Genomic DNA, 12,273 nt, shown 5'->3' with positions numbered 1-12,273 from the left:
CTTCTGCCTTGATGAAAATAACAGAATTATGCAACAGAGATAGGGAAAACGAACGCATAAAGTTTTTTTTTTTTTTTTTTTGATAAAAAATGTGACTAAATTAATTTTTAATCTATATTTTTTGTCTAGATTCAGGAACACACAAACTTGTAAAGCATATTGTTATTATTATTGTTATTAATAATAATGATACATATTTTTTGTATCAATCTGCAGAACTCATTAACGAAATGGTTATATTACTTATAGGCAAATTGTTCAAATTATTAAAGTACAGTAAAGTACAACTGTATTACAATGAGTTTTTTCCCCCCAAATATGTAGTAAGGTCTTTCAGTTCCACAAAATGCGCACACACACATCCTGTATTCATCAGGAACTTGCTTTGCTTGATTTCTTTGCCTTCTTGCAGAAACATTTCTCTCATAGCATATTCACCATTTAGATGAAAGTGAAAATGACTAATTTGTCAAGATAAATCCACAATTTTGACACAACCTAGAGTGCTGAAACGTGTGTGATATCGGAAAACATCTGGCAACTTTTCTGAATTCTTTCATATCTACATACCCAGCCATCCCATAAAAAGGAGAAGACGAAAACGAAGATATAACTCAAACTTTGAGTTCATATTACTTTACTCTTCCAACAAGGACGCTTGACATTGGGGTAAATATAACTCTTTCAGTTTTCATTTATGTTTGCGTTTATTCATTCAGCATTAATTTTAGCCAAAGTGGAGTAGGCTATAACAGAGTGACTGTGGATCAAATATTGTACACTGAATTACACACATTTAAAGCTGAATCAAAAAGCTTTCTTAAGTAGTGTAAATTAACCATTTGTTAGCCATCTGTTAGCCATTAACACACAATTAACCTTTGTATATTGACTTGGAAACTATGAATGAAACCATTCAGTTTCATTTAGTGGTGTTGACGCATGTGTGTGAAAATGTTGTTATATAAAGTCTCACTTTAAGAAACTGACTTGCCCAGGGAGTTTGGTTGTAATGCACTTAATCAAATGTGCTTAACAGCTAGTTAGTGTGTTTATGTAAGCACCTTGGTAAATTACAGTGCTTCGAAAGCTGTGTCCTAGTAGGGTAAAATGTTAAAAGTTGGACAGAACAGCATAAGTGTATTAAAACAGCACACAAGTGAATTACAGTACTGTGCGAACTGTGACAAAGCTTGTAAATAATATATAAACCTTTAGAAATGGCAAATTCTAAACTTGAGCACAAAAAAAAAAAAAAATGATTGTGTACGTGCATCAACACGCTGCGAGGACATATAACAAAACTGCAAGTCCTGGCAGATCCCACACGAGCAAGTAATGTCTGCACATTCACACAGATCTGAACACATTGTTTTGACACTAGGGGGCGGGGCCTAAAATATGCTTGCTGTAATAACAAATGCTATTGGCCTTCTGGCCAAATCCTGTATTGATTGGTTCCTTGTATTCGGACTGGCTGTTGATGGGGATGATGATAGAGAATGGGATTGGATGATGGCAGACAGTAAAGAGGCAAGTTTTCTTTCTAAATTCATACTTAAGATTTTTATATTATAAGACATCTAGATCTCTGTATAGGCACCTCAGTTCAGATGGCAGCAGTGTGAGTAAACAAGATCATACCTTCCTCTTTACTACTAGTTGTAGCACCAAATACGCCCTGGGTGTGCCTAGCTGGATGTTACATCATCAGCGCCAGACCACTGCTCAAGTCATGCTTTAACAGAGGTGTGTGCAGTTGATCATTTAAGTTAACAGCCTAGTAAAGGTTTATTGTTTAATTTTTGTGTTTTGCATTTGTAATCTTGAGGCTTTTCAAATCACAAAACAATGTTAGGAAGCAACAGTTTTCCATTGTACTTGCTTTGTAAAATAACAGAATCTATGGAATCTTTGCTGTTCAGACAGAGAGACTGAAGAGAACAGATAAAGACTCTAAATGGGACAATAAACTAGTCATTCAATCTAACAGATTTTTCAAGTTGAATGCCCTTTTACAAAAGAACTTCTAGCACTGCTTTAAACTGGTATTAATCCAACCTCAGAAATAATTCAAAAGGCATATCTATCTGTACTAAAATTGTAATCCTTCATATGTCAATTCATATATTTAATGTTACAGGCATATTACAGCTAATCGTGCGGTCAAGTCTTTTCATGTACATTTTATTCCCAAAGTTTTCAGAAAATATTAAATTAATAATAGTTATAAAGCAATGGTAAAAACCGACACGTTTTGAAAGCATGTTTTTTTTACAAAGTCAGTAGGAAACTATTCTAAAATAAATCTGTTGAAACTGTCTAAATGGATGGGTTGACTGCGATTGCGATAGGGAATGAATGAGGAATAGTCACGGGTTGTCTCAGCAATTATTTGTGCGTCATCAGCCTCACAGTTCTGAAATAAAAAGTATCTGCAGCATAAAACAAACTTAAAAGACATGTACATGGTTTCCAATGTGGGCATATTTTCACATAAATCATAATAAGTTGAATGCATGCTATTGCAGGACTTGAAACACAAGACAAACTCTGCTGTGACAGCTCTTTCATGTCAAGACAAGAGACTGCGTGTTTTGATTATGTTCTATTTATTTACGACATGTGTCAAGTTAACAGCCTAGTAAAGGTTTATCATTTTGTTTAAGAAATTTGTTCAGCCACACTCACTAACGTGACCCATGTAAGCCAGTGGACACTGTTTAGTCCAGAGTGTTTTATGATTTAATGTTGATTGATTCTTATGTTTATTTAATAAATAATCTTTATTTATATGGATAACATACCATATTAAAATATTAGGTCCATTAACTCGTTGTAAAGCATAAAAATAAGGTTTTGACTGATGACTCATGATAATGAATGAAAACATTTTTTTTAATGCTGTCTCTTGTCTTTTGTTTACTGAGGACATAAAAGAGCTGTTACAGCAGTCTTGTGTCTCAAGTCCTGCAATAGAATGCATTTAACTTGATTTATAATATGAAAATATGCACACTTTGGAGACCATGTACATGTCTTTTAAGTTTGTTTTATGCTGCAGATACTTTTTATTTCAGAACTGTGAGGCTGATGACGCACAAATAATTGCTGAGACAACCCGTGACTATTCCTCCTTCATCCCTTATCGCAAGTATGAGGCAAGACTAATCTAGAAGTTTCATTTGGAACTCGTTCAAAATAGTCATGTTGCAACCCATCCATTTTGACAGTTTCAACAGATTTTTGAAATCGTGCATTATAAGTACATTTATTTTTAGAATAGTTTCCCACTGACTTTGTACATGTTTGAGGCATAAAGTCTTGTTATGCATTGTCAAACGTTCTTGTCATTGTTTTGTTTTTGTTGCAAAATTAAAGCATTCAAAACGTGTCGTTTTTACCACTGCTGTTTTATTACTTTAATGTTTTATGAAAACTTTGGAAATAAAATGTACATGAAAAGACTTGACCACGATTAGCTGTAATATGCCTGTAACATGAAATATATGAATTGACAAATGAAGGAGTACAAATATAGTGCAGCTAGATATGCTTTTAGAATTTTTTTCTGAGATTGGATTAATACCAGTTTAAAGCAGTGCCTAGTTTATCGTCTCATTTAGAGTCTTTATCTGTTCTCTTTAACCTGACTGGTCCCATTTGTGTCTGCGGATTTTTCCTATAAGAGGCTTGTGTTAAAATATGGTAAATTCAACTCCAATATCTTTCTGAAGATCCTGAAAAAGTCAGTTGGCATCTCAGTTCGTGTGTGACCTGCCAGGACTTGCGGTTTTGTTATTTATCCTCGCAACGTGTTGATGTGTGTACACAATCATATGTTTCTTCATGTTTACATTTATGTGCAAGCTCGGTCACTGTGCGCACAGTACTGTAATTCACTTGTACCGTGTAAATACACTTACACTGTTTTGTCCAACTTTAAATGCCATAGTAGGGCTGCATATCTTGGCTGCCACTTGAAAGGCAGCCCTCCTTCATTTAGCTTATTTTGAAGGATGCTTCAGATATGTCCTTCGTGTCTATCAAAGGTAGTTTCAGTTTCACTGTTCTGAACTAACTTCTTGTTCATTAACTTTTTGTTTACTTGTGTGTTCTTTACGGTTTCCCTGTTCCCATTGGTCGCTTGTTGCTACATAGTTATTTATTGTGCACCTGTTTGTGTTGTCCCATTTGTGCCAAATATTTTCAAATGGTGAAAGTTTTTTTGTTTTTTATCTGAGTTGTATGAATGTAACTTGGACGTATAAATCCGCCATATTGTCATTATCATGTGACCTATCAGTGTCAGCTGCAATCGCTTCATTGCTATTCACAACTTCTCTCTCATGGCCTCATGGGATAGTGATGTGTCCATTGTATAAGCATTTCAGAATGTCTTCAGAATTAGTAGGTCATGTGGGTACTCTTTGCCTACTCCGGGCAAGAAGGTTTCTTGAAGTGAGACTTCATATTACAACATTTTCACACAAACCTCCAAACACCATTGAATGAAATTGTCTCATTGTAATGCTACACTGTTTTGTAGACTTCTACATTAATACAACTCAGGGGAAGTTGTGGCCTAGTGATTAGAGAGTTTGACTCCTAACCCTAGGGTTGTGGGTTCGAGTCTCGGGCCGGCAATAACACGACTTAGGTGCCCTTGAGCAAGGCACCATACCCCCAACTGCTCTCTGGGTGCCGCAGCATAAAAATGGCTGCCCACTGCTCCGGGTGTGTGTGTGTGTGTGTTCACTGGTGTGTGTGTGCACTTTGGATGGGTTAAATGCAAAGCACAAATTCTGAGTATGGGTCACCATACTTGGCTGTATGTCACATCACTTTGCCAGCACCTTAGGGTGCTTTAACACTTGGTTCACTTGCCTGGTCCAAACCCGAGTTCGATTGTTCATATTATATTATTTGGGTCCGAACCATGGTTTGTTTGCATCATCAAGCCAGCAGCTGTTTACCCATTGCTTAGTAACAACGGCGTAGGAGAAGGCGGCAAATGCATCACATTGCTCTCTGCACTTTTATATATTTACAGTTTTAAACCATTCGTTTTTGTTTACACGGCTTCAGTACATAAAGGCACTTACGTCTGTCTTATGAATGTACAGCAACTGCTCTAAAGAATGCTGAAGGCAAACACAAATAAGATATACAGCTCTCTGTTTGCAGAGTGTCAGTCACGCTCATCAGGAAAGTGAGTGAAACACACACACACAAACACACATTTTCATCAAAAAATACATCATTAATAGTGTTTCACTTCCGCGGTTTGGTACGATTGTGTTCAGATCAGCAGACTGTACCGTAGTTCACATGAAGACAGATCACATCATTCAAATGAACCAAACTCTGACGTCAATTGAACCTGGATGTGCACAAAAAGTGCTAGTGTGAAAGCACCCTTAATTGATCACAATGAATTGAATGGCTCTTAAAACTGACCTTCATATAATTCATACTAATTTACAAATATGTCTATGTACAATAGAGTAATATTTATGAAATATTTCTTTTCTTTTTCCTCCAATATATTATACACCTCAAATCATTTAACTCCAATATAATACATAGGTAAATTTGTCTAATTTTGTAATGAGACAACACTTAAAATAAAGGTTAAAAATACAATCTGTATCAAGCAAGAAGTTTAACTGTTTTCAATTCACCATTTATTCGCTCATTTTGTGTCCAAATTACCTACCATCTTTCCCCTTCTTTTAATAATAATTTGTAATCTATAATTTGTAAGTCTTATGTAATAGTTCTCTCTCTCTTTTAATTTCCTTCCTGTATTATATTTCTTTTCAGGTGGCATTCAATTTTTACAAAACTAATAAACAACACTGAATACTGTTGAATACACATACTGTTCCTTGATGTAGTAAGTCATTAGTGATTTTAATTATTATTAGAGAAGAATACAAAAATCATGATTTATGTCACTCAATACACTGTGTTTTGATCCCATGTTCAAATAACTTACCATTCTTAAGCTCATTAACAGAAGAGTATCTGGTTCAGTAATGGAAGCCTCAAGTCATTCTGAGGTAAGTAGCAACAGAAAAGCTAGTATTTTTATGTGCATCATCTTACCACTCCATTTGATAACAACATTTGTTTCATTAAGATCCAGGCATAGCAACGAAGTTAAATTACTTTAGCTGCTGATTTTCTTTCAGAAAAAGAAAGGCCAGACAGCTGTTTCATCTAAACGTCCAGTGGACATCAATGACTGGAATAAAGACCATGTGAGACAATGGATACTTGAGATAAAAGTGGATGAAGAAGATGCAGAGATTTTTTACAATCAGAGAATTAATGGAGCTAGTCTTCTCCTCTTGGAGGAGACTGATCTTTCTTCCATTCAAAGCCTATCACTGAATGCAAAAAAATTGATTATTCACAATATAGACCTGCTGAAACAAAAGACTCAGCAGCAGAATGACATGGTGACTCAGGCTTGTAGCTTGAAACCTTACCCTTTCAGTAGATTTAATGCAGCTCACAGGTACAGAGAAAACAGCATTCTAGATGTGACTGAAACTGGTCCTAAAGACCTCATACAACCATGCCATGAATTCAAAGCCTTTGTAAACACAACAGAAGAGGACAGAATGAAAAAATACACATATGAAGTCATTCGATTTGCAGCAGCTTGCATGAACAGCCGCACAAATGGCACCATTCATTTTGGAGTGGCAGATGACCCACATGGACAAATTCTGGGTATTCATGACCCGACAACTGATGATTTTGATGTACAGCAATCACATGCAATTGAAAAACATTTCAAATTGGAAAGATCTGTTCAAGTGGCAAAGAGGTGTATAAAACCCCCGCGTTTTGTTGAAGTTCTCAAAGCTGACATGACATCCACAGGAAAATGTGTTATTGAGGTAGACATAGAGCCATCCTCTATAATATGTGAAGAAATTTATTTTAACACATATGAAGTAGACAAAAATATCAAGCAACTCAAAAATAAAGACAAGATGCAAGAGGCCAAAGCAACAGGGAAGAAGAATGATGGAAAGTCTTTCTTTATAAGAGACAGCAGCAGCAGCAAGAATCTGATTACATCTTGTTCCTCAAAGGAGTATGAGAAATATATCAAAGACATGCCACATTTGTCCCAGTTGAGGAAGGGCGCTGAAGAAAAGCATCTCTCTACTGTCATAATCAGTGTGCAAGGCCTTAAACTTTGCGAGATGATAACAGGAGGGACCCAATCTTTGGACAGGTCACACTTTGCATGGTACATTGTGGTGGCTAACAAGTCTCATCCTGTCCAGTTGGAAAACTTGCGTTTCCTTCTTCACATGGATCCAGTAGCTGTTTTAGATTTTGATCCAGAATCTGCTGAGAAGGGCTTGAATAAGCTGTTTGAAGAGAGAAAAATCAATGTTCATTTACCAGCTCAGTTTAAAATCACAGGTGCAGTTGAAGACATAGCAAACAAGTTAAAGCTGACCAGAAATACAAGCTGGGTTTTCTGTAATGGAGGCACCAATGAGGAAAGCCCCTCTGATTCTGATCGCTGGTTGACTGAGAAAGGATCCTCTGTGCGTGATGTTGTTTCTTTCCTGTGCCGAAAAGATGTGCTGCCTCACAAGAAATTTCTTACCATTTTCTTGCTATTAAGTCAGGTGAGTGATGGAAAAGACCCTTTGCTTGAGACCTTCAGTATGTTTTTACAGGAGCTCAAGGGAGGAAACCAAATCTTGTGTATCAGTGACAATAAGACATCATACACCTACTGGAAACAACTTATTGAAGGCCGATATGGAGTTGACATTTCAACAAGATGCATTTATGAGCTGAGTTTTGCTGAAGTCAATGGAACCGTGCTCAGTCTGTGGTCAGAGAATCGCAAATCAAGCCGCTTTCTGCCTTGTGGTGGTGGCAGTAGTGTTGTGCTGTCAAAGAAAACGGATGCATCCTTAGATATGCTGAGTATTCTTTGTGTGAACCAGTGTGATGGAGGAAATGAGGACAAACAACAACATGAGGAGAAATTTTACAAGGGAGGGAAGGTGTCTTGGTGGAACTTCTACTTCTCAGAACAACCCGGGTCAATGCCATTCATCAAACGAGACAAATTCGACTACATCATCAAATTTGTTATTCCAGACATATGCAATCGGAAGAGAGTCTGTGAGTTTTTCAACATATTGCATCTTCCAGGCTGCGGTGGCACTACATTAGCCATGCATGTTCTGTGGACACTCAGGGAGAAATTCCGCTGTGCAGTGCTGAAGGACACAACAGATGATCATACTGAAATAGCAAAACAGGTAGTGCAGCTACTGACATATGAGACAAAAGAGCAACCTACACGACTTCCTGTTTTGCTCATGATCGATGACTTCCAAGACATTTGCGATGTAAAAAAACTCCAACTTCAAATTGAGGATGAGTGTCTGAAGCAAAACATTTTTTCAAAGTCTCCACAGGTCATAATTGTCAACTGTATGAGAGCTGAATCCAGTGAACAGACTGATGATGCAGTTTTCATCGGAAACAATTTATCAGAGAAGGAACAAGAACGATTTGAGGAAAAACTAAAGTATTTTAAACGGACCAACACAAACATTAAAACATTTTATGGGTTTATGATTCTGAAGAATAACTTTTCACCTAAGTATATTCAGGGTGTTGTGAAAAATACACTGAAGGGTTTCAACTTCCAAGACAAACATGCTCAACTTTTTGCTGTTCTTGTCCTCTTGCATGTCTACTGCAAGAATGCATTGCTTTCAGTCTCTACATGTGAAGAGTTTCTTGGTCTGCAAACAAAAGCCAATTTTGAACTCTGCAAGGTCGAAGATGGATTTGAGAGGTTTTCCAATCTTTTGACAAGATGCACAGTCAATTCCAAAATTAGCTTCGAAGGTGTGTCAGTGATTCACCCAAGTATTGCTCAACACTGTTTGAAAGTGCTTTCAGCTTCTCATAGGGTGACAAAAGCAGACATCACTAACCTTCTGCTCACAACAGACTTATTTTATGAGTATGCTCTGGGAAAACAAAAATTAATGCAGGATGTTCACAACATGTTAGTTAAGAGGCAATATTCAGCTCAGTTTGAAGACTCACTTTTTTCACCTCTTATCCAGGAAATAATGAAGGAGACCCCAGGGATGGAAGAAATTATTCTACAGAATGCAGCAAAGTGCTACAGAAAAGATCCGGTAATATCCCAGCTCCTTTCCAGGTACTATTACATCAAAAAACAGAACTTTACCACAGCCATGAGTTGGGCAAAGAAGGCCAAAGGCCTGTCAAAGGACAACTCATACATATGCGATACAGTGTCACAGGTCCATGTACGTAAGCTAAAGCAAGCTGTTCGCAAAGACAAAGATGATCTGATCAAGCCAGACAGTCTTGAGGAGTATCTTACATTGGCTAAGTCTGCAGCAGAAGCTTGCAATGAAACACAACAAACAGCAAACAAAGAGGCCATGACTCGATTGCAGAGACTAAAGGATTACAATACCTACAACACCGCTGGGCATCTTGGTGAACTTCAAACTGCTGCTGTTGTCATAAAAATGCTGCAAAAAACACCACTGTTTAACTGTCTTGGTCAAGTCCTATCAGGTAAAATTACCTTTGAAGATTTGCCAAGGAAGAACCCCGAACTCAAGCAATATTACCATGTATTGCAGAAGCATAAGAGCTATCTTCTTCAACTAAAGGGCACCATGAAAAATCATTTTTATTTTCTTGACAAATATTTTGTCAATTTAGTACCCTTTTTTGCAGAGAAAGACAAACAAAAGGAACTGACAAAGCCCAAGGTTTCCAGGTACTTTCAACAGTACGCTGACCTCTTTTGTAACATACATTGGAGTGAGCTGGTCACCAACGAGCGCATGAACCTCATGGTTAAAATTGAGCAGACGCGACAATGTCTGGAGAGGAACAAGGGTGATTCCTATACCAGTCTTCTGGAATATTTATATGAGAAAGACTCTGCATCAGCTCTTGAAGAGATCATCCAGCAGTATGATTTCATTCTGAAGTTGAAAAAAGAGGCCAGACACTTGATGGACACTGTCAACTTCATCTATGCCAATGTAATTCTGGCTAACATTAAACCTGAATCTCAGTACATCAGGCCCTACCAAGACCTTTGTAACCTACTACTTCAGATAATCAGTCACCCCACACCTTTCAGTGAGATCCTGCCATTGCACTACATCACAGTTTTATTGTTACGACAAGAGGAGGACTGTGGATTACCAACTTTTGTGTCACAAATGAAATTGTCATATTTAAAAGACCTGAGACCTGTGTCTAACGGAAAGAGAGCAGCTGTCCATTTTTACTTAGGGAAGGATAACGGTTATGGAGGCCTGATTTCCCATAGGGATATAAACAACTGTTTAGGATCAGGACAGAACATCTCAACTAAATGGGATGATGAAAAAATATGGAAGCAAGTGAGAGACTGTGAGAAACTTTACAGAGCTTCTGGTAAAATTTGCAGTGGTTTTATCTGTGTTGCAGATGTGAAGGTTGAGCCAATGTTCAGAAGCCAGTTACGTAATGAATCTGGCACAAGAGTGTCATTCTTCATCGGATTCTCAATGAATGGACCAGTTGCACTTGACATAGACTTTGAGTCATAAGGTCCACGAGCCTGATCTAATGGATCTGACTGATTTGAAACATAACTGAGAAAACTTTATAGAATTCCAGTTTAAAACTAAGACACTCAAGTCAAATGAGCTCATGACCCAAAGCCCTGTAGTTGTTCATATGCCTTTGTTTGGTTTGCCACATTATAATGTACATCAATCTTTTACCATTAATGTTGCATATTATTGGACTTTGGACATTGGACTATGCCTCATGGTGTTTGATGTGAGCTTCATAAAAGTAATGGTTTATGTGAGAGGTAACATAGAGTTTGGACAACGTCAGTAGCCTCCAAACAGCACACAAGCACCTGTATTGTAATTCAGTTATATTAGGTTTATTTTTATACATTTTCTTGTTGAATTTTACTCATTCATTGATATATTCAAATACATTTACTCATTTATTATATATCCTTCATATTTGCGTTTATTTTACTTTAACTAAAAATAGGGCCCACTGGACCATTTTAATATTAAGGAATTTTCCTTTTTTTTATTTTTACAGGTGCTTTTGCATGAATTCATGATTTTGAATTATTTTTAAAGGGTTAAAGGAAATGTAACTTTGTAAACAGAATAGATGCTGGTAATGTTCTGCCAGGACATTATCTGTTCTTTTTTTATTGTTTTTTTTCTTTCAATGTGCATGTGCAATGTTTTTTGATAAGTATTGCTATTGCTGTGTAACAATATGTTGTATAAGGATTAATGTTTAAGATTCATTGCTAAAAGTTGCACACTTATAAGAAGTAGTAAAGTTCCATTCCATTTGCTTGTGATTATAACTGTCTTCTGTTGAGACAAAGTTTAACCAATAAACTTATTTCTTATCACTTGCTTTCCTGGCTTCTGCCCTCCTCATGAATCTAGTCATTTGAAGTCTGGTATATGGGTTGCCATGATTTTATTCCTGGATCAACATCTTCTGATGATCCTGAATCAACATTATTGTATAAAAATATAAACTTAAAGGGGTTACACCCCTACTCTTTCTAAGGACATCCTGGGATTTTTAATGACCAGTCAGGACCTCGGTTTAACGTCTCATCCAAAGGACATTGCTTTTTGACAGCATAGTGTCCCTATCACTACACTGGGGAATTAGGACCCCCACAGACAACAGGGTGAGCATCCCCTACTAGTCTCACTAACACCTCTTCCAGCAGCAACTTAGTTTTTCCCAGGAGGTGTCCCATCCAGGTACTGACCAGCTCAACCCTGCTTAGCTTCAGTGGGGAGCAGTCTTGGGCTACAGGGATATATGGCTGCCGGCAAGATCTACTATAAATTTTAGTTAAAATTCTTTACAATGGTCAAGCTTTGTGTTTCCTCTTCTATTGTCACACATCATTCATGTTAATGTTTATTTATATGTATTACAACTAAGATATCTTACTGTATATAAAATAATGAATAAAATTAATAGTCCAATTTTCCTCATTTAGACAACTCATACAGTTGTGTGTCACCCATAATTTAATGGTAAAATAAACATACTAAACAATGCTTTATATATAAAAAATAATCAAATAAAATAATAAAAATAATTGTTTTCCCATCATTATGGTTCTTCATCTCAACCCTGATGTAAGGGACCCATCATTAA

At 36.9% G+C, this 12,273-nt stretch overlaps 1 protein-coding gene across 1 annotated transcript; it reads left to right on the top strand.

Moving 5' to 3' along the window:
• Positions 1–420: 420 nt before the first annotated feature.
• Positions 421–11,107, top strand: LOC132149631 (sterile alpha motif domain-containing protein 9-like). The gene is made up of 4 exons (XM_059559024.1): positions 421–669; positions 5,827–5,899; positions 6,012–6,065; positions 6,198–11,107. Exons 3-4 carry the CDS (start codon positions 6,042–6,044, stop codon positions 10,653–10,655), a joined length of 4,482 nt encoding a protein of 1,493 aa, XP_059415007.1. The 5' UTR covers positions 421–669; positions 5,827–5,899; positions 6,012–6,041; the 3' UTR covers positions 10,656–11,107.
• Positions 11,108–12,273: the final 1,166 nt, after the last annotated feature.

This window comes from Carassius carassius, chromosome 9 (genome assembly GCF_963082965.1).
Source record: "Carassius carassius chromosome 9, fCarCar2.1, whole genome shotgun sequence".
In the NCBI taxonomy this organism is placed as follows: domain Eukaryota; kingdom Metazoa; phylum Chordata; class Actinopteri; order Cypriniformes; family Cyprinidae; genus Carassius; species Carassius carassius.
Note: the sequence above shows the minus strand (reverse complement) of the source record. Positions and strands in the feature narration are given on the sequence as shown.

Excerpts from the sequence above, each read along its gene's own strand:
- LOC132149631 (XM_059559024.1), top strand. The coding sequence starts at position 6,042 with ATGGAAGCCTCAAGTCATTCTGAG. Across the intron at positions 6,066-6,197 it reads AAGCCTCAAGTCATTCTGAG|AAAAAGAAAGGCCAGACAGC; the intron begins GTAAGTAGCAAC and ends ATTTTCTTTCAG.